At 57.2% G+C, this 19995-nt stretch overlaps 7 protein-coding genes across 7 annotated transcripts in view; 3 read left to right on the plus strand and 4 right to left on the minus strand.

Moving 5' to 3' along the window:
- Positions 1-345: 345 nt before the first annotated feature.
- Positions 346-591, plus strand: ETH_00022900 (uncharacterized protein; the record flags this gene model as incomplete). The annotated part of the gene is made up of 1 exon (XM_013372603.1): positions 346-591. One exon carries the CDS (start codon positions 346-348, stop codon positions 589-591), a length of 246 nt encoding a protein of 81 aa, XP_013228057.1.
- A 229-nt stretch (positions 592-820) lies between these two features.
- ETH_00022905 (uncharacterized protein) lies at positions 821-1929 on the minus strand (the record flags this gene model as incomplete). The annotated part of the gene is made up of 4 exons (XM_013372604.1): positions 821-985; positions 1214-1363; positions 1423-1632; positions 1684-1929. 4 exons carry the CDS (start codon positions 1927-1929, stop codon positions 821-823), a joined length of 771 nt encoding a protein of 256 aa, XP_013228058.1.
- Positions 1930-2777: 848 nt separating this feature from the next.
- On the minus strand, positions 2778-8603 carry ETH_00022910 (uncharacterized protein; the record flags this gene model as incomplete). Its single annotated transcript, XM_013372605.1, has 14 exons — positions 2778-2948; positions 3170-3489; positions 3727-3837; positions 4055-4130; positions 4230-4298; positions 4553-4782; positions 5072-5177; positions 5468-5619; positions 6044-6136; positions 6395-6629; positions 7039-7130; positions 7229-7286; positions 7516-7589; positions 7871-8603. 14 exons carry the CDS (start codon positions 8601-8603, stop codon positions 2778-2780), a joined length of 2520 nt encoding a protein of 839 aa, XP_013228059.1.
- Positions 8604-9355: 752 nt separating this feature from the next.
- Positions 9356-10883, plus strand: ETH_00022915 (uncharacterized protein; the record flags this gene model as incomplete). The annotated part of the gene is made up of 3 exons (XM_013372606.1): positions 9356-9417; positions 10032-10386; positions 10671-10883. 3 exons carry the CDS (start codon positions 9356-9358, stop codon positions 10881-10883), a joined length of 630 nt encoding a protein of 209 aa, XP_013228060.1.
- A 423-nt stretch (positions 10884-11306) lies between these two features.
- Positions 11307-12926, minus strand: ETH_00022920 (uncharacterized protein; the record flags this gene model as incomplete). The annotated part of the gene is made up of 3 exons (XM_013372607.1): positions 11307-11679; positions 11940-12212; positions 12340-12926. 3 exons carry the CDS (start codon positions 12924-12926, stop codon positions 11307-11309), a joined length of 1233 nt encoding a protein of 410 aa, XP_013228061.1.
- Positions 12927-13138: 212 nt separating this feature from the next.
- ETH_00022925 (uncharacterized protein) lies at positions 13139-14605 on the minus strand (the record flags this gene model as incomplete). Its single annotated transcript, XM_013372608.1, has 1 exon — positions 13139-14605. One exon carries the CDS (start codon positions 14603-14605, stop codon positions 13139-13141), a length of 1467 nt encoding a protein of 488 aa, XP_013228062.1.
- A 4787-nt stretch (positions 14606-19392) lies between these two features.
- The window catches only part of ETH_00022930 (uncharacterized protein), a gene marked incomplete at both ends in the record, with an annotated part of 1844 nt that continues 1241 nt past the window's right edge, over positions 19393-19995 (plus strand). The window contains one exon of the mRNA XM_013372609.1: positions 19393-19464. Within this exon, the coding sequence (XP_013228063.1) occupies positions 19393-19464 (72 nt within the window). The remainder of the gene's footprint in view (positions 19465-19995) is intronic.

The raw sequence follows: 19995 nt of genomic DNA on the forward strand, positions 1-19995 counted from the left end.
AGGGGGCCCCCCCTGCAGCAGCAGGTAGGGGGGGCCCCTCCCCTTCTGCTGCGCTCGCGCGCTGCTGTCGCGCTGCTGCTGCCTCGGGGGGCCCCCGGGGCTCCGCAGTACCCTCCCAGGGCTGCACCGGGTTGGGGGCCCCAGAGCCCTGGGGGCCCCCCTGCTGCAGCCCCAGAGGCCGCGGGGGGCCCCCCGGCGCTGTCCTGGGACGGGGGCCCCCCGTGGGGGGCCCCCCGGGGGCACCCCCGGGGAGCCCCTCGGGGGGTCCCCGGGGGGCCCCCGCAGCGCAGTGTTTGGACTCTGCAGCATTTGGGAATAGACTGGAGTGGCAGAGTGGAGAGGGAAATGGGGGGCGCTGCTTGTCTGCTGCTGCTGCTGCATCTTCTTTGCCTGGAGGTGCTGCATGCATGCATTGAAGGAATTGAACTTGAGCAGCAGCAGGAAGCAAAGAAGCAGCAGCAGGAAGCAAAGAAGCAGCAGCAGGAAGCCAAGAGGCAGCAGCAGGAAGCAAAGCAGCAGCAGCAGGAAGCAAAGAAGCAGCAGCACCTGCAAGGCCGGCAGCAAGAAGCTGCTGCAGCGCTGCTGCTATGAAGGGCTCGCAGTTGCTGCCGAGCTTCTGGGCGAGGCGGCCGGCGTCCATTTCTTCTGTGGGTTTTGTTGAAGATTAAATTTGTTGAAAATACTTAAAAACATATTTTAAATATATTTTAAAATATATGTTTTTAAAGTATATTTGAAAAGATTTGTTGCATTCAAACAAAAGGCGCACCTGTGGCCAGCATGTAGGCCTTGACCTCTTCGACGATGCGCAGCACTGCACTCAGAGGTGAGACACTGCTGCTGCTGCTGCTGCAGCTGCTGCAGCAGCAGCAGCAAGGGCTATCAACTCACCAGCAGCTCGCCCGCCCTCCAGCGGCGGCAAGATCTGAGGAGGGTCCGCGAGGGACTGTATAGACAGCTCGAGGGAGTGGTGCTTGGTGTCGATCTGGAGCAGCAGCAGAGCAGCATGAGAGCAGGGGCTTTGCTGCAGTGCTGCTGCTGCAGCAGCAAAATGTACCTTTTCGCTTATTGCAGTGAAGGGCACGACGCCCCCGAAAGATATTTCGTCCAGCCGAGACACAAACCCCGCAGGGACGTAGTCTGCTGGGGCCTGCAGCGGGCGCCGTGTGTCAGCCGTGCTGCAGCAGCAGCAGCAGCAGCGCGAGCTGCTCACCTGCGTCTCGTTGAAGAGCAGCTGCGGAGCACAGAGTTTGCTGCTGCTGCTGCAGGGCTTGTGGGGTGGTGGACTTACTCGGAGAGAGACGTAGGCGTTGTCGGGCAGGGGGTCTAGCTGCTGCGTAATGGCGCAGAGGGACTGCAGCAGCTGCAGGGAAAGCTGCATGAAAGGTGGAGCAGCAGCAGCAAGCATTTGCGGGCCTTTACCGCTTCAGTTTGCCTCTTGGCTTCAGCCTTGGAGACCGGCTGGACCTCGCGACCTGCTGCTGCTGCTGCTGCTGCTGCTGCGTGGCTGCCGCTGAAAGCCACGGACACGTCCGGCTGCCGGCTGCCGTAGCCAAACGTGAACTGGTAAGACTCCAACAGCGCGTCTGTCTTCTCTTCGTGGATTCCGAGGAGAAGTTGTTCCAAACATTCCTAAAAAAGAAATTAGGAAGTGCCTTTCGCGTGTCAGTGAAAGCTACGCACTTTCTGCAGCGCGTCGTTCACGCCCGTGCGCAGCAGCCCAACAATAAATGCAGATTTCTTGTCTGCGGGCCGCAGCTGCACCAGCTTCAGGCCTTCGAACCACACGGAAGAGAAAGCTGCTTCTTCGAAGATATTCCGCAGGTACAGCACCGAAGAAACCCCCAGGGAAACTGTGTTTTTCAGTATTTGCAACGACTGCTGACGAGTCGTCACTTCCACGCGCGTCCGCGTGGCCACTTGCATCATTTTCGCGTTTCAAAAACTAAATCGGCCGTTTTCAATTCGCTTTCCAACTCCTTTCGAAACAAGATTGCACTGACACCAGTGCCGGCCGGCGACCACTGCCCGTGCTGCATAGACACCCGAAACCACAGGAAAGCGTCTGCAGAAAAAGGAAAAAACAGAAAATGCAGATTCAGGAATTGAGTTTATATGTTCCCCTAGTAATGCTGTACACAATTATGTGCAAGATCGGCACGGGGATTCCTGCAGCTTCGTTGGCAAGAGCAGAACTTGCAAAGCACCTCCGAGAAACGGAACTAGGGGATGAGGCGTCGAAAATTGCCTTTTCTGGTTTAAGTGATGTACACACGCAAATACAAGTCAATAAAGAGATTCCTGATGGTTCTGGCTGCGGATTTGGCAAAGAAACACAAAGGCGGCAGCTGATCCTGCAAAATTCAACTTCTGACTGCAGTCGCTGCGCAGCAGCTGGAAACAGAAAGTTCTGCAGCAAAAGTTTGAAATTAAGTCTGCGCAAGTCTTAGCAGCAAAAATAAAACTAGAAAGCTGGGGAATTGTCTGCAGATCGCCCCATTTTTGAACAAAGTTGCATTCTTGAACAGAATAATTCTTGAACGAAATGGCCCCAGGGGAGCTGCTGGGGAACTCTGGCCCCGCTAGCGCCGTTCGCAGCATCTGTCTTGGCCATTTCAATTTAATTAAGACACAACTTGCTGCAGGCTTCCTGCTGCAGTCCCCCCACTAGCAGCAGCTAGCTGCAGCTAGCTGCAGCTAGCCGTTTCTGCAGAATAGAACCCCCTAAAGAACAGCAGCAAACGGCAGTTTGCTGCGCGCTAAGGCCCGCAGCAGCTTCAGGGCTGCGCCTGGCGCTGCGGCAATTCAAATATGGGCTTTTCTGCTTCTCTTTGAGCAGCAGAAGCTCCCGAGAGAGCAGCAGCAATTGACTGGAGGCTCGTCAGCTTCTCCTGCAGCGTCTTTTGCTGCGCTGCTTGCGAAGACATCGCCTCCAGGAGAGAAACAATCTGCAGCAGCAGAAAGCAGCAGCAGCAGCAGCAGTGGCGTCTCACACCCTGCAGTGCGCGGGCAGCAGCTGAAGTGGGCGGCTGTGGCTGTCCCTCGCTGCTGCTGCTGCTGCTGCCGCCGCTTGCGTGTCTAACTGCCTCGCAGCCGGGCTGGGCGCAAACCCTCTTTTGGGGTTTGGCCGAGCTGCTGCTGCAGCGCTAGGGTTTAGGGTTTGGCTCACGCTGGCGAAGCGGACTTTGGCCTGGCTGAGGGCTTGAGTTACTTGGGGCAAATTGTCTGCTAGGGTTTTGCAAGGGGCCAGCTGCTGGTGTAGAGACAGCACAATCTTTTCTGGAAGGAATTCCGAAAAGTCTTCTTCGTCAAAAGTGCCTCTTTCCTCCTGCCACCGCTGCTGCTGCCGCTGCTGCTGCTCCTGCTGCTCCTGCTGCTGTTCCTGCTCGTCCAGGCAGCAGCGCACCACCGACAGCCGCGCCGACAGCTGCGACAGCGGCGAAGGATCTGCTGCCAGCGACAGCAGCTGGTGAAGCCGCGAAGCCAGCTCTGAGCCACAGCAGCAGCAGCTGCAGCAGCAACAGCAGCAAGTGTAGCAGAAGCAAGCCTGCAGCTATTCAGAAGTGCCCCAGCGGATGAAAGGCTGTGGTTGCTACGAGGCCCAAGGCTTCCTTGGTCACTGGCTGGCTATCTAGCCAGCTACCTAGCTAACTAGCTAGCTAGCTATTTAGCTGGCTAGCTAGCTGGCTAGCTAGCTGTCTAGCTGTTTGCCTAGATGGGGCTCACCAGCTAGAGTTGGGGCCTCCGAGTCTGCTTCCCACTGAGTCGCTAGGCGCAGCACTTCAGGCTCCTCCGTTCGGTTTGCTGCTGCAGCAGGAAGGCAGGCCTGCTCCAGCCCTGCAGCAGCAAGTGCATGCACGAAGCGACCGAAGAATGAGCTGCATGCATGCGCTGCTGCTGCTGCTGCCGCTGCTGCTGCTGAGAAGCAGGAGCACGGCGGTCGCTGCTTTGATTCGTGAAGGCGAAAAGCAACAGCAATAACGGTAGCAGCTCCGCAGCGCGACCACAGCAGCAGCAGCAGCAGCAGCAGCAGCATCGGACACAACAAGCCTACTTTTGAGTCTTTCTTCAAGCAGCAAGAGCCGCCGAGCAGCAGCTCCTTGAGCCGCCGCAGTCAAAGGCACCGCATCCTGCAGCAAACAGCACGCCAAAACCTTTTAATCCCTCAAGCGCAGCAAGCGACTCCCTAAACCCCAAACCCTAAACCCTAATTTGGGGTTTCGACGCACCAAAACCTCAATGGCGCTGCCGCTGCCGCCCCCTTTCTGCTGCTGCTGCACCGGAACTTGCAGGTGCTCCTGCACACACAAGCAGACACACGGGTGCAGGCATGGCCGCGTCTGCAGCAGCAGCAGCAGCTCGTGTTGCTGCAGCAGCAACAGCAGCAGCAGCATCGAGTGCAGCGGCAGACGCTTCCCAGCCACCTGCAGCAGCAGCAGCAGCAGCAGCAGCACCGAGTGCAGCAGCAGACGCTGCCCAGCCACCTGCAGCAGCAGCAGCAGCAGCGAGTGCAGCAGCAGACGCTGCCCAGCCACCTGCAGCAGCAACACACTTGAGCCTCTCTTGCCAAAGTGTCCATCTCCACACAAGAGGTGGGGCAGTATAAGGGCGCTAGGAGGCCCCCTGTGTCTGTGGGGTTCAGCAGGGAGGGCTGGCTCATGTCTTGCTGCTGCTGCTGCTGCTGCTGCTGCTGCGGCTGCTGCTGCTTGAACAGCACCTGTTGCAGCGCCGTGTCTGCTGCAACGCCCTCTCGCACTGTTGTTTCTGCTTCATGTGCTGCTTCTGAGTCCAATTGAAGGCAAAGACACAGACACAAGCACGCGAAGTCCCGCTGCAGTCGCTGCAGCACAAGTTCCTGCTGCTCAGCGCTGTGTCCGCAGCAGCTGCTGCTGCAGCGTGAGCAAGCTGCCACTGCAGCATCAGCTGCAGCAGCAGCAGCAGCAGCTTCCTAATGCTGAGCGTCCCGTGTGGGCCACTGACACGATCTTGTCTCGGCAGCAAACCGAAATAGAGAAATCAGCCGCTGCTGCATGCTCAAAGCTGCTGCTGCTTTGCTTTGGAAGCAATTTACCTGCCAGTGCTTCGTTAAGAGAAAGGACATAAGCAGCACCAGAAGAAGAGTCCCCGTGCTGCTGCTGTCTCTTTCGGGATTCGTCTGCGTGTGCACACAGACTCTCCTGCAGCAACAGCAGCCAGACCAGCAGCAACAGCAGCAGCAGCAGCAGCAGCGAAATACGCTCCAGTGGCATCCATACACTCTAGAGAAATGCTGCAGGACGTACCGCCATCCAGCATCTCAAGCAGCCCCAGCAGCAGCAGCAGCAGAGCCCCAGCAGCAGCACCCCAGCATCACCCCAGCAACACCCAAGCAGCGCCCCAGCACCACCCCAGCACCAGCAGCACGCCAGCAGCAGCCCCCCAGCAGCAGCAGCAGCAGCAGCAGCAGCAGCAGCAGCAGCAGCCTCACGAGGAGCTCGACGGCCTGCGGGACCTCGAGTCGGAGGCGGGCCAGTCTGCTGCGGGGCGACTCCTTCTTCTCCGTGGGGCCCCTCGTGTGCATGCGGTCGAACTTGGGGGGCCCCTGCAGCTGCCGCAGGTCGTCGTCTTGCCGCTGGTCCACTGCAGCAAGCCAGCCACTGCAGCAAGCCGGCTGCTGCAGCAAACGGCCCCTGCAGCGGCTGGCTAGCTAGCTAGCTGGCTAGCTCCTCGCTAGCTGCCAAATAGCTGGCGGCTAGCTAGCTGGTTGCTTGCTCGCTAGTTGCTAGCTAGCTTCTAGCTAGCTGCTAGCTATCTAACGGGCAACTAGCTGTCAGCTAGCTAGCTGCTAGCTAGCTAGCTGCTAGCTAGCTAGCTGCCTGCTCAGCTAGCTTGCAGCTAGCCATTGCTGTGTGCGTATTTCTGTCGGCTCAGAAAGTCCCTTTCTGAAGAGCAGCGAGCAGCGGCAGCAACTGCTGCGGGAACAGCAACATGAAGCAGCAACAGCAACAGCAACAGCAGCAACAGCAGCAGCAGCAGCAGCAGCAGCAGCAGCAAGTCGCCATACGTGAGAGCTGCGCCCCAGCGAAACGCTCAAAAGCCAAGTCAAGGTCGGGCGCTTCGAAAGAGACTTCCATCAGCAAGGCTTCGGATCCAGCGTCTGCGCAGCAGCAGCAGCAGCAGTAGGAGCAGCACGTGCAGCAGCAGCAGCAGGACCAGCAAATGCTCAGCCGCTGCGGCCGTGGCAACTGCAGCACCGGTGAGAGCCGCCCCAGTAACTTGAGCTCCAAGCGGCAGCAGTAGCAGCAGCAGCAGCAGCGACAACAGCAGCCACAGCTGCAGTAGCCACTGCAGCTGCAACTGCAGCAGCAACGGCATCAACAGCTGCAGCAGCAGCAACAACTGCAGCAGCACTCACCTATTGTTCCTGCATCGTAGCCAGCGCCGCGCGAAGGCTGCGGCGCTGGCGGCATGCCGGGGATTTCATAGACCTCGGGCTCGCTGGCCTGCCGCTGCTCCTGCTGCTGCTGCTGCTGCTGCTGCTGCTCTTGCTGCTGCTGCTGCTGCTCTCTTCTTTTGCTGACCTGCTCCTGCAGCTCCTCATATATGTCGCCCAAGAACGTCCGGTTCATCCCAGCGAGGGCATCCAGCGTCTATGCAGCGCAGTGAGGCAAAACAAACCCTAAACCCTAAACCCTAAACCCTAAACCCTAAAGGCTAAAGCGCCGCCCGCAGCCGCAGCTTGGCAACACACAAAACCCTTCGCACTGGAAGTGCAGCTCAGGACCGAGCCCCTAGAACTCTCCAGCTAGCTAGCTAGCTGGCTAGCTAGTTAGCCTGCTAGCTAGCCAGCTAGCCGGCTAGCCGGCTAGCCAGCTAGCCAGTTAACCAGCTAGCCAGATAGCCAGCTAGCCAACTTGTCCACTATCCAGCTAATCAGCTAGCCAGCTAGCCAGCCATTAGATGAGGCGTATCGTGCGCCCTTCGGGTGCAGGGCTCCAAGCCTGGGGATTAGGGTTTAGGGTTTAGGTTTAGGGTTTAGGGTTTAGACTTTCTGTTTACCTCTGAGGCCAAATGGTTGCCGCCCCGCGGCCGCAAAACCCGACGAAAAGATTGGCGCCTTTTGAACTGCCAGTCCTGGTGGCCGGGGGCGGCTGCGCTCAAACCCCAAACCCTAAACCCTAAACCCTAAACCCTAATTGCTAAACCCTAAATCCTAAACCCTAAACCCTCAGCGAGGCTCGAGACCTACGCGGGCGGTGCAGTGTGCCGGCAGCTTCCCGTATGTCGTGGACGAGTGCCTCAGGCATCTGCACAGCAGCAGCAGCAGCAGCAGCAGCAGCACAGCAGCAGCAACAGCAGCAGCAGCACGGCAGCAGCAGGACACCCTTTGCGCCTCGCGTCTGTCGCAGGATGCGACTATGGGCAAAGTGGAAAGCCAAAGTGTCGAAAATGGATTTGAATAAAACCCTAAAAGAGTGTAAAAGATTAAGAGTCTTTTTTCTTAAAAGTCCTTTTTGCTGCAGCAGCAAAACTCACTTCGTTCGAAAGGCTTTCTTCCTGGCTGCCTGAGAGGGCAAACTGGGCCCGCCGGCGCCCAAACCCGCTCAGCTCTGAACACAAACCCTAAACCCTAAACCCTAAACTATAAACCCTAGATCCTAAACGCTAGGCCTCAACTAACGCTAAACCCTAAACCCTATAGCCTACCCGCAAGCTGGCGCCAAACCCTGAACCCTAGGCTCTAAGCGCTAGCCACAAGTAGACCCTAAACCCTAAACCCTAAAGCCTAAACCCTAGGCCGTAGGCCCAAAAACCCCGCCCCGAACAGCCGCCAAGCCCAGACCCGCGAACCCCAAACCCTAAACCCTAAACCCTAAACCCTAGGCCTGACGGGAGTCGAGGAAGTCTCCCTCGTCGGGTTTCCAAAAGATCTCCGCGAGGCCTTCTTGGCCAGGCGCAACAGCAACTTCTGCAACAGAAAGAGAAGCAGAATGGCCAAAGAGAGAAGCGCTGAGGCGCGGGGAGGGGTTGCTGCTGCGCACGCTCTCCGCGCCGTCCCCCTGCTGCTGCTGCTGCTGCTGCTGCGGGCGGCGGGGGGAGTGCGCGGCGCCCGCTGCAGCAGCAGCAGCAACTGCTGCTGCTGCTGCTGAGGCCTGCGCAGACAGCGAGTCTTCCCGCTGCATCAGACGCAGACGGCCAGAGCCAGCCACCACCACGCCGAAGGGAGTTGTGCTGCTGCTACTGCTGCTTCTGCTGCTGCTGGCTTCCGCCCGCGCCCCCAAAGCCTTCATTTGCTCCGCCAAGCCGCTGCTGCTGCTGCGCAAACTCCAAGAGGAAAATCGCATTATGTCGCTGTCTCTTTTGCTGGGCCTCTTCCCCTCCCCTTGCTGCTGCGCGGCCCCGCTGGGCTGCCGCTGCGGCTCCTGCTGCTGCTGCTGCTGCTCCATGGACCCTTGCCCTTGGAGCTGCTGCGCCTCTTGCTGCTGCGCTGCCGCTGCTGCTAACCCTACGGGGCACTCTCCACCAGAGGGGCTGTTGCTGCCACCCCCAGACTCGTGGGTCCCCTCCGCAGGGGCCCCCTGAGGGGGCCCCTGAGGGGGGCCCCTCTTCTCTGCTTCGGGCATTGAAGCAACAGCTGCTGCTGCTGCTGCTGATGCTGGGGTAAGCCCTGGGCTGCTGGGGGCCGGTAAGGCCCAGTTTGTGCTCCTGTGTGGTCCGCGCTGCTGCTGCTGATGCTGCTGCTGCCGCTAGCGAGACAGCAGCAGGAGTTGCCGCCGCGGATTTCGGTCGTCCTCCCTCTGCCCAGACTACCACATCTCCCCCGCAGCTGCAGCAACGATTATACCTTCCCTATGTTGGGACTGCAGCAGCAGCAGCAGCAGCAGCAGCAGCAGCAGCTTGTTTGAGTCGTATCCCAGCGGAGGCCCTCGTTTGCTGCGCTGCTAGGCGAGAGGCTCCTCTGCTGTGTGCCTCTCCCTCAGTCCTTGAAATGAATTTATTTCTCGATTCCAATCTTCTATAAAGGGGAGAACGGACGGAGAGCAGCAGCAGCAGCCGGTGCTACAGCAGCTGGGGGCCCCGGCGCTGCGCCGAGCGGAACGTGACCAGTGGCTCTGCGAGGCCTGGGACTTCTCCGGGTTTCTTCTCGCTCTTTATTTATCATTTTAAATGTTTTCCATTTGCATTTGGCAGAGAAGTTTGCCCGCCGCCGTTGCTTGGGCTTGGTTTGCCTGCGCAGTGCGCTGCAGTCTTTGCTGCGGCGTTCACACTGCAGCATCTCCACACCATGCTTGCTAGTATCCTAAACCCTGTAAAGCACAATTTAATTGTTTTAATTCGATTAAATCCGAATATTATGAACTGCTGCAGCGAAATTATGAAGAAAATCGGCGACTTTGTTGCCTGGCCGCAGCATTTGATTCCCCTGCAGATGCCCAGGTACTGGTTTGGCCCACGGCCAGTTTAGGCTTGCTGCTGTTTCTGTTAAGCCCTTCAGCAACTGCTGCTGGTGTTGCTGCTGTTAGATGTAACTGCTGCGGCTAGTGCTGTAGGGTGCTGCTGCTGCCAGTGCATTTAGGTGTTGCTGCTGCTGGCTGCTGTTACTTGTTGCTAACTTGTTGCTGCCCCTGCAGCTGTTGCGTCTTGCTGCTGCTGCTGCTATTGCGTCTTGCTGCTGCTGCTGCTGCTATTTGGGCTTGCTGCTGCTGCTGCTGCTATTTGGGCTTGCTGCTGCTGCTGCTATTTCGGCTTGCTGCTGCTGCTGTTGCGGCTTGCAGCCGCTGTTGCGCCTGGTTGGTGCTGCTGTTGCGTCTGTTTACTGCTGGTTCTGCTGCGGAGCCCGCTGCCGTTAGCAACGACGAAGCTAGCAGCAGAAGAAGCCGCAGCTGCAGCAGCTCCTGCTGCAGCGAGAGCCCTAAAAGTATTTTCTGGGGGAATTCTTTACACCTCAGCCCAAAGGCTGCAGCGCCACAAATGGCCTGGCTGGCCAGGTAAGCCGCAGCAGCAGCAGCAGCAGTTAATGCTGCTGCTGCTGCAGCTGCTGCCTGGCTCAGAACCCCAGCGCCCTCGCTGCGGAGCAACCAGCAACTCCGGGGGTGCCAAGCCGGGCCGCTTGTGCAGCAGCAGCGCAGCAGAGAGCCTGCAGCAGCAGCAGCAGCAGTTGCAGCAGCAGCACACAAAAAGAAACGCAGCAAGTTCGGGGGCTGCAGGTTGCTGCTGCTGCTGCTTCTTCCTAAGTACGCTGATGCAGAGCCAGGAGCAGCAGAGCTGAGCTGCGCTCACACAAGTGCAGAACTGCACCCAGCAGGAACAGCAGCTACAGTAGCAGCAGCAGCGACAGCAGCAGCAACAACAACAGCAGCAGCAACAACAGCAGCAGCAGCAGCCACAGCCCCAAAGGGGGACCAGGTACTAAAGTAGCTAGCCAGAAAGCCCCAACCGGCTGTTGGCAAGCGCTGCTTCTGCCTCTGCTGCAGTACCTCTGGCTAGCCGGCTAGCAGGTTAGTTTGGCTAGCTGGCTAGCTGGTTAGTTTGGCTAGCTGGTTAGTTTGGCTAGCTGGCTAGTTTGGCTAGCTGGCCACTTTGGCTAGCTAGCTAGCTAGCTAGCTAACCAGCTAGCTAGCTAACTTGCGACCCGCAAAGTTCTCAGGCGGGGAGCCACTGTGGCCCAGATTTGCTGCGGCGGGCTGCAGTCAGGCATTACCGCAGCAGCAGCCACAGAGCTGCAGCAGCAGGATACAGAAGTAGCAGCAGCTCCTGCAGAAGTACCAGCAGCTAAAGAAGTAGCGGCAGTAGCAGCAGCACCTGAAGAGCTAGCAGCAGTAGCAACAGCAGCTGAAGAAGTAGCAGCAGCAGCAGCCAAAGCAGCGGCAGCAGCAGCAGCAGCAGCTTCTTACACAGACTAATAATTTAAATGTTCGGCTTCTACTGTCTTCCCCAAAATCTTTGCTGCGGGGCCCAGCAAAGACCCGGCGGCCCTAGGGCCGGGCGATACTGCAGCACAGGCCCTTTCCCCTGCTGTTTGCTGCCTGAGCAGCAGCAGCTAGCTGCTGCTGCTGCTGCTGCTGCTGGTACAAAACTTTGACGATTGGACTGCGATGCGCCGATTCAAAAGGCACGCCTCGCTCTAGCTGCCGGTGCATTAACTGCCGCAGCAGCAACTTGGGCTGCGGCGCCGGCAAGACGCTGCAGCAGCAGCAGCCAAGGCTGCAGCAGCAGCAGCAAAGAATGCAGCAGCAGCAGCCAAGGCTGCAGCAGCAGCAGCAAAAACTGCAGCAGCAGCAGCCGAGGCTGCAGCAGCAGCAGCCCCATCAGTTGAACAGTAGCCGTCAGTCCTTGTCGTTTCTGCCATGCTTGAAAACCCAGTCATTCCTGTAAAGAAGAGACTTGTCGAAGGACCAAGGCTTGCTGCTGCTGCTGCTGCTGCTGCTCCCTGCTTCTTTCCCGTGGCGGCCCTTTCGGTAACGGTCCTGTCTCTCCTGCTGCAGCTTCTTCCGCTGTTGCTGCTGCAGCTGCTGCTCCCTCTCCGCCTCCCTGCGCCGCTTCTTCACGAGCCGGTAGGCCTCTAACACCTGCTGCCGATAGGTGGGAGCAGCAGCTGCTGCTGCTGCTGCACCCTCCTGCTGCACTTCCGAAGCGGCCTTCCCTTCTGCAGCAAGAGCTGCTGCTGCTGCTTCCACCCTTGTGTTTGTCGCCCTAGCGCTGCAGAGACCAATCGCATGCAGAAAGCCACAAGCTGCTGATTCTCCAAGCAGCAGCAGCAGCAGAAGCAGCAGCAGCAGAGGCAACACTAGAAGAGGCAACAACAGCTGCTGCAGCAGCAGCTGCAGCACTGCCAAAGAAGGCACATGCAACAGAAGCTGCAGCAGGAGCAGCAGCAAAAGTTACTCAACAGCAAGAGCAGCACAAGCTGCTGCAGCAGCAAGAGCTGCCGCAGCAGCAAGTTGCTGCAGCAGACTGACCCGCTGGACTTGGCTTTGAGAGCTTCAAACTTTTGTTTGTAGGCTCGCAAGTCTGGAGGCCCATCAACCACATCATTCCACAGCATCAGCGGGGCTTTCTTCTCAGTCCCTGCTGCTGTTGCTGCTGCTGCTGTTGCTGCTGCTGCCTTTGCTGCTGCTCGTGTCGGCGCCGCGCCTGCTGGTGCTGCTGACCCCGCTGCTGCTGCTGCTGCTGCTGGTTCTACTTCACCCGCTTCCTGCGCAGCATCTTCCTTGCTTCGCTTCTTCTTGCCCCTGCAGCACAGCAGCAGCAACAGCCGCAGCAGCAGCAGCATCTTTGAACAAACGCACAGCAGCACAACCCCAACCCCAGGCAGCAACGTGCTTTCCTCAAGCTGCTGCTGCTCTTCTTCGACCTTACCCTGCTGCAGCCGTCGAGTGGTCTGATGACTTGGTGCTGCTTTTGGTTTGCTGCTTTTGCTGCTGCTGCTGCCTTTGCTGCTGCTGCTTTTGCTGCCGCTGCTTTTGCGGCTGCTCCTCTTGCTTTTGGTGCTTTTGCTCTTGCTGCTCTTGCTCGTGTTGCTCTTGCTCTTGCTGCTCTTGCTGCCGCTCTTGCTGCTGCTGCTCTTCCTGCTGCTGCTTCTGCTGCTGCTCCTGCAATCCTTTTCTCTGCTGCATCAGACGAAGCTTCCTCCGGATCCCTCTGGGAAGCTTCTCCGACTGCTGCTGCTGCTGCTGCTGCTGTTTCTGCTGCTGCAGCGTCTGCTGCTTGCGGGGTCTTCCCTGCTGCTTCTGCTGCTGCTGCTGCTGCTGCTGCTGCTGCTGCTGCTGCTTCTGCTGCTGCTGCCGGGGCTCAGCATTCTTCTTCATCTGGCTGCCCGTGGGGGGCAAGTTGTACTTCTTTCTCTCCTGCTGCTCATTCCGCAGCAAAACAGCAGCAGCAGTTAGCGAGCGGCCCCGGGGCTTCCTGCGGCCCCTGTGGACCTTCCAGCGCGAAGTCCGGCCCATGAGGCTCACTCGCGCAGCCGCTGCTGCTGCTACTGCTGTTGCTGCTGCTGCTGCTGCAGCTGCTTGCTGCCTTTGCTGCAGAACAGTCCGCGAAGGACTCAGCGGCGAGCTCGGAAGAGAGCCACGAAGACCCGTGGGCTAGCTCGGCCACAGGCGCGCTGCAGCTGCAGCCGTTTTCGCTGCTGCTGCCGCTGCTGCTGCTGCTGCTGCTGCTACATAATGGTGCAGCGGGCCTGCAGCGGGTCCACCAGCAAGTCGTCAGTGTCCACTTCGAGTCTGTCAAAAGAACCTTCTCGCCACTTCTCCACGTGGAAGGCCAAGTACTCTGCGTAGTGTGGGGAGTCGCTGCTTTCGACGAGGCAGCTGCTGCTGCTGCTGCTGCTGCTGCTGCTGCTCTGGCGGCGGCGCAGCGTCGCTGGGGCCGCCGCCGCCGCTGCTGCTGCTGCTGCTGAGGCCGCCGCTGCTGCTGCGCCCGCCAGGGCCAGCGCGCGTGACGGAAGAGATGACACAAAGTGCACTCGGCGGCTGCTCGGCGTGTCTGCTTCTGCTGCTGCTGCTGCTGCTGTTGCTGCTGTTGCCACGCCCGCAGCACGCGGCGGGTCTTTGCTGCCCAAAGACCGCGGCAGCAATGCAGAAATAATCACATCCAGCGCCCTGTGGCGCCGCTGCCTCTGCTGCTGCACGTCTCTGGCTTCGCTGCAGTACAGCTGGCTCTCCAGAAGCCGCTGCTGCTGCTGCTGCTGCTGCTGCTCCTTCTCCTGCTGCAGCGCGAAGCCAGCCGACGAAGGGCCGGAGTGAGGCTGCAAAGGGGTCCCCTCAGCAGCTGACGCGACGCACTCGGATTCGTCGCTCACTGAGGAGTTCTGCTGCAGCAGCTGCAGCTGCTGCTGCTGTTGCTGCTGCTGCTCCTGCTGCAGAGCGCCAAGGCAGGCGTCTACCCCTTCAACCGCACGGCCCCGTGCTGCCGCTGAGATCGACGCGGCCAGGCACAACGGGCACACAAAATTGAGGGAGAAGTCGCTGAACCACAGGCCGCTTCCCTGCTGCTGCTGCTGCTGCTGCTGCTGCCGGGGCCTGCTGTAGGGCCTCGAGTGGCAAGCGCGCCAGCCCGATATGCGGTGGCGCCGCTGAGGCCCTCTGCGGCTGCTGCTGCGGTTTCTGCTGCCAGCAGCAGGGCCAGACACCCGCTGGAAGTGTCTTCCTCGGGGCAAGCCCCCTGCTGCTGCAGTTGCTGCTGCTGCTGGCGAGCGCTGCCGGCGGCCCGAGTCGTGGAAGGGGCAGCGCCAGGGGAGAGGAGCAGCAAAGTCGATGTGCTGCTGCTGCTCCTGCTGCTGCTGACTCTCCTCGGGATGCAGATCCGGCTCGCTAGCGGCAGACTGGCCCGCCGAAGCCGCAAGGGACGCCAGTCGCTGCGGCACTGCTGCTGCTGTTGCTGCTGCTGCTCCCCCTGCTGCTAAGGCCGAATTCACGAGTCCGCTCAGGGCAGCGAACGCTGCTGTTCTGTACTCTGAGAGCGAGGGCGCGGTGCCGGCCTCCAAATATCCTTGCTGCTGCCTGCTGCTGCTGCTGCTGCCGCTGCCCGCGGCCGAGCCGCTGCACGGAATCGGCGAAAAGCAAGCGTCAGGGGGCCCAGTCGCTGCAGTAGTATCGCCCTGAGACTGGCCCACGCACTTCTTCATGTTGAACTCGGGGGCGCACTGGCGGTGCTGCTGCAGCTGCTGCTGCGGCGGCTGCGGCGGCAGCTGCTGCTGCGGCTGCTGCGGCTCTGCAGAGAATCTACCGAAGGATACAACTGCCACTTCAGGATGCTAACGCACAAATCGATAGCACGAGCTCCTTGGAATCCCCTCAAGGGTGCGGCTGAGCAGAGCCCCAACTGCACACGCAGCAGCAGCCACAGCAGCCGCTGCTGCTGCTGCTGCTCCTCTAGAAGGACGCGAAAACGGAGGCACAAAACAGCCCCTTACAAAAAGCTGGAGAGGCGTTTACCTCTTGAAGGCTTTGAAAAAAATTTTAAGTGATAGGCTCTGCACACACGCGCCGTTGAGGCAGAGCCCGTGATGGGGGAGCGCCTGCTGCTTCTGCTGCTGCGGCTGCTGCGGCTTCTGCCGCCGTAGCTTCCGCTGCTGCTGCAGTCAAAGGCTTCAAAATGGAGCTTTAAACTGTTCGTTTTGAAGGCTGGAATAAAGAAGTCGCCGGTTATGGCATTATCTTGCCTCCTTTGGGCACTGGGCGCTTCGCAGCGGAGCAGAGCACAGCAGCTGCATCACACAGCTTTAATACACCCTTAAAAAGTGAACACACACTTCGCTTCCTTCCCTGTTTTTAGTTCAAGAGAAAAGCTGACAAACTTCGGGCGGAGAGGCCCTGCAGCAAACCGCACTTGGCGCACCCACAGCCTCCTGCGCCCGTAGACAAGTCCTGCAGCTGCAAGGGCTGCCCAGGTGCTAGGGGCCGCTTAACAATGAAAGCTGTTTGAGGAACTGCATGCAAAAGGAGTGGTAGAGTTTATTAATATAAACTGTTTGAACTAAAGGTGGAAGTGTAGGGGAGCAGCCTCTGAAAGGGGCACGTCGGTGGCTCAGCCGGCACAGCGTTTCCCAAGTTAAAAGACCCCGAGTTGGGTTTAAATAAAGCATTTAAATTGTTTTCACGCTTGTCTCTACGCGTAGATGATGTCCCAAAGGGTTTCACCGAGTACGATCTGTCAGATTCTTCCGTTATTCTGCAAAACGCAGACAAGCATCCGCAACTATTTCCGTTTCTTAAGCCACTTCTGCTCCAATGTATCGCCTTTCAGAATAGTTGTGTACTTTTTAAAGTGGCTGGTTATGGATGCAATGGCTGCCAGAGGCATACTCTTGGAGGCGATTGCTGGAGGCGATTGCTGTACCAATTTATAGAGCGGACGGCCAGCTCTGCCTTTCCATAATGAACCAGCAAGTTGCTGTCGAGGCCTTTAACGTTTGTCTTCAAAAGCGCTTCAAGTAGATATAGTCACTTTAGTTAGTGAGCCGATCGGGAGGTGGCTTTGCTTTGAAACTTTTTGCTGCGTAGCCTTGAAGTATGTTTTGTGTTTTGTCGATTATGAGTAGATCGAGCTCTCGTTACGTTGGCTTTGTGTAGCCGGTTGAATGCAAAGCCCAAAGACCACTTGCTACACAGCACCTTATGCCGCCTTTTGTATCACAGGCTTGTGACCAAGAGCACCGACTGAGTTGTGAACAGTGGCTTTTGAGCAAATTGAATTGGCGGGCTCATAGGCCAGAAGAGCCTGTAAAGCAAATGCGCGCCTTTCCCAAGTTGAACTGGCCACCCATACTTGAGCTTGCTGCACTAACTGTGCTCGATGGCGTAGGATAGCACATGTTATCGGCAGCACTACAGCGTAGCCCAGAGACGGTCTTTTAAGCTATATAATTCAGAATATGTAGGTCGACCTGCACAGCAGAAATACTAAACTCTCAATGAAGTTGGTTCCTCAGTTGATAAAGTCTGGTGTGTACCGTGGTCAGGCCCAGGTGTTGGGGCTAGCAAGAGGCTCTGGAGCTGCAGTGCGCCGAACGCCAGTGCGCTCAGGAAGAACGTTGGAGGAAAACGGAAACGCAGAAGGAATGCAGATGCAACATTCGAAATGGGGGCTAATAAAGATCTTGTTTAAATCCTTTTTATAGGTCAAAAACGCCTTTAAGTGGTAGGCAACGAGGTCTCAAGTCCAGACTGAAAGAAGCATTTGGAAGTCCAGCTGAGCTAATCTCACAACACTTCATCGCCGCCAACCTATGTTAGCGTACATGGCAGGCTGGAGGAAGCCGAGCGTTTTGGCCTGGGAACATCACACGCACAATAACCTCTTTTGGATCTTTTGAATTTGGGGCAGTTCGCTGCCACTGACACTTTAAAGTGCTGTGGGGTCTCAGCAGTACTGCGAGCCACGCGTGTGTCGTTCTGCTTAGCTTACTGATGACCGGCAGCTAGGGGCTTAAAACCCGCATTTTACCTTAGGAAGGTTGTACGAAAAATAACATTTCGTACTTACGTGAAGAAATCGCATATGAACAAGTGTGTGTTTTGTTAAACGAACTAGGAAAGAAACTGCGACGGCCGGAGCTTCAGTACATTGAATTAACTGAAAAGGTCCTACTTCGTATTGCTTTACATTGGGAGAGAGCTCGGAAGGTCTTAGTTAGTTTTGTTCTTCATTTTATGCTTCGCTTTGAAGCGACGGCAAGCCATGTGTCTCTAGAGTTTCGGTAGCACGAAGATCTTGCAGGCTCTTCATCCGTAGGATTCGGACTGGGTGCGACAAGTGCAGGTTTCAGATGGAAATCGAGTAGCCAAGCACCTGACAATCGCAAAAGGTGGCGAATTTAGACGCAGTTACTCTGAAAACTTTTGTGACTGTTACGCTTTTCTCTATGCCTAAATGTGCAGATACGGATTCAAGTCCTCCTGCTTTGCAGCTGGCCAGCGGCTGATGCCAACCCTTAGCCTCGACTGTTCCCAAAAGGTTCTTGAAGGATAAAACCGGAATCCCCTTTCGTGCCTTTCTCTTCTTCGTTTATTGCAGAATTCATTCATGGCTATTTTTTTCAGGGCAGCTTTTTCTCGTTATTGTTAGCCCCTTACAACACTTGCCAAAACAAGCAGGAATATATTATTGTTTCTAATACAACGCTTTCTGAGGAAATCTTCCTGGCTTAACCACAAGGAGCCAGAATTGCATAATGGTGCGGACCCCCGAAGAGGTTTGAATTAAGCTAGCTTGGAAGCAATTGCGGCCAGTTAATCTTTGACAGAAACGTGGTTTTTCTAGTGTCCCTTGCGTCCAAAGAATCGAGAAACAGAGCCCTTTGCTTTTCTGGTTACACTGTCATTTTGTTTTCCTTGTTACACTATCACATTAGTCGGACACTCGTGATGAACACCTAAGCGGGGCTCTTCCTCAACGCAAACTTTCAATTAAGCTGCACCAGTACTATAACCTTTTGATGTCTATGACCTCTTTTCAATTAATCTGTATCCCGAACTTCACAAGATTCGTTCCAGTTGCGCGCTACTACATCTGTCATCAACTTTGGTGTCTCGCACTCAACTGATTGGTATCTTGCCCGTTATCTTGACAGCATGTTTCTAACCGAGTGCAACAAACAGTTCAACTCGGCTTTCTTTGGTTTCCAGCTTCATCAATAAGTTTTGCATGGCACGCGCACTTAGGCGCTATTCATATTCTAGTTCTCGTAGTATATGAAAGATTAATTAACCTGTAAGGTAAGCACTATGTGAAAATTATGTCTGCTGCAACCCTCTTTGTCCTCCTAAACGTGATATAAGCAGCTACGGGATACAGAAATTGTCTTTTCTGGCCTTTTGAATGATGAGGCACTCGAAGTGCCAATCAAACTGTACTCTGCAGCCTACAAGCCACTAACGCCAGGAAACAGAGTTGCAGGCTTTGGCGCTTTTGTGTGCAGCTGCGTTCCAGAGGGCCTCCTTATGTGTGTATTTTAATTTAGACAAGACTTAAAATGTATTTCCTAAAGCTAAATCATTTCATGAATGTCTTCTTGAGCACTTCGAACTCTGCACTGGTGCTGGTTGCTGCACTGCCTAGGCAGCAACTGCGGCAAATGGCCCTATTACCACTGGCCAGGAGCCATCAGCGTTCCTCAGGGAATTGAAACTTGCGAAAAAATAAACCAAAACAATAGACGCACCCAGAATTTGTTAGCAGAACTCCTATAGGCACATTCGGGGACTAAGAGGCTGCTACACACGGCAGCGAGGGAGGCGTGGGGGCCAACAGCCGCTTGACTCAGCGATCTAAGATATCTTTGCTGCGCAATTTTACCCGTTCTTACCTGTGAATATCGAAAAGAAGTAGAAAACCACGTTTCGACGCAGACAGAGTGCTACAGCCCCTCACATGCATGCCTGTAGTGCGTTAGGTGCCGGATCAAATAATTGGTGAATGGTCTGTTTTTTGCATTTAAAATGGCAATTGTTTCTTACTAATGCATTTGGTATTTCAGCAGATGAGGAGAACGGGGTGTTCTCCCCCCGGGGTTCCTGCGCCATGCACGCAGTCTCACCCAGCCCCAGCCGCTACTGCCTGTGCCTTGTTGCCACTAGGCTCGGGGAGCTTTCGTATTGCGTGACTATTTAAGCAGAATTCTTCGCTAAATCGCCAATTTTTCACTTTTTCCGTTTTCCTCTCCAAGTCCTAGACCCACTGTAGCGGCGGGCACCACGGCAGCCGCAGCACCTAACGCGGGCCGCGCATCCCTATAGGCCTAGACGGCGCTGTTTTCCTTCAGAGGGTTTTCTTCTGCAGTTCTGGGCAGTCCTTCTGGCCCAGTTTGCGTGCTGCTGCTGTTTGAGCAACAGCAACAGCAGCAGCTGCAGCCGCTGCAGCAGCTGCTGCTACCCTTATGGCCCTGGCTCCTCCCTCCCCTCTTTCTTCACTATGAGTGAATCCGACGGCCAGCAGCGCATGTCGCTGCTAGTAAGAAATCTCAGCTACCAAACGAGCCCCGAGGTATGGCTGCTGCAGCTTCCCTAGTCTGGGGCTTCCCCGGGGGCCCCCACTGCCTCTCCCGGGGCCCCCGGCTGCTGCTGCTGCTGCTGCAGCAGCGGCAGCAGCAGGAGCCCCTGCTGCTTTCTGTCTGCAAACGCTAACAAGTGCTTCGGGGCCCCCCGCTGGGCCCCGGGGGCCCGCGGGGCCCCCGGGGGCCCCCCTGGCCTTCTGCCTGGGCGGGCGTATCTGCGTCTCCCGCTTTCTCTGTGTCCGAGGCCATCATTTTGCTGCTTCCAGTGCCCGCTTTCTCTGCTGCTGCTGCTCTCCGTGTCTCTGGCTTTTGTCGCTGCCTCTCTGCTGCTTCAGCTGCCTCTTGACTCCCTGCAATTCCCTCTAACCCTCAATCTTCTCCACGCCAAACCCCTCTCTCTCCGTTCTGAACAAGTGCCTCCCAGCGAGCCCCCCTGGCTGCCCCTGCGGCCACCCTATATGTCTCTGCCCCCGGGGGCCCCGCAGGGCCGGCCCAGGGCCCCCCAGGGGGCCCCCGGGGGC

The sequence above is a fragment of the Eimeria tenella genome, genomic scaffold (assembly GCF_000499545.2).
Source record: "Eimeria tenella Houghton genomic scaffold, Eth_scaff100, whole genome shotgun sequence".
Taxonomy (NCBI): Eukaryota; Apicomplexa; class Conoidasida; order Eucoccidiorida; family Eimeriidae; genus Eimeria; species Eimeria tenella.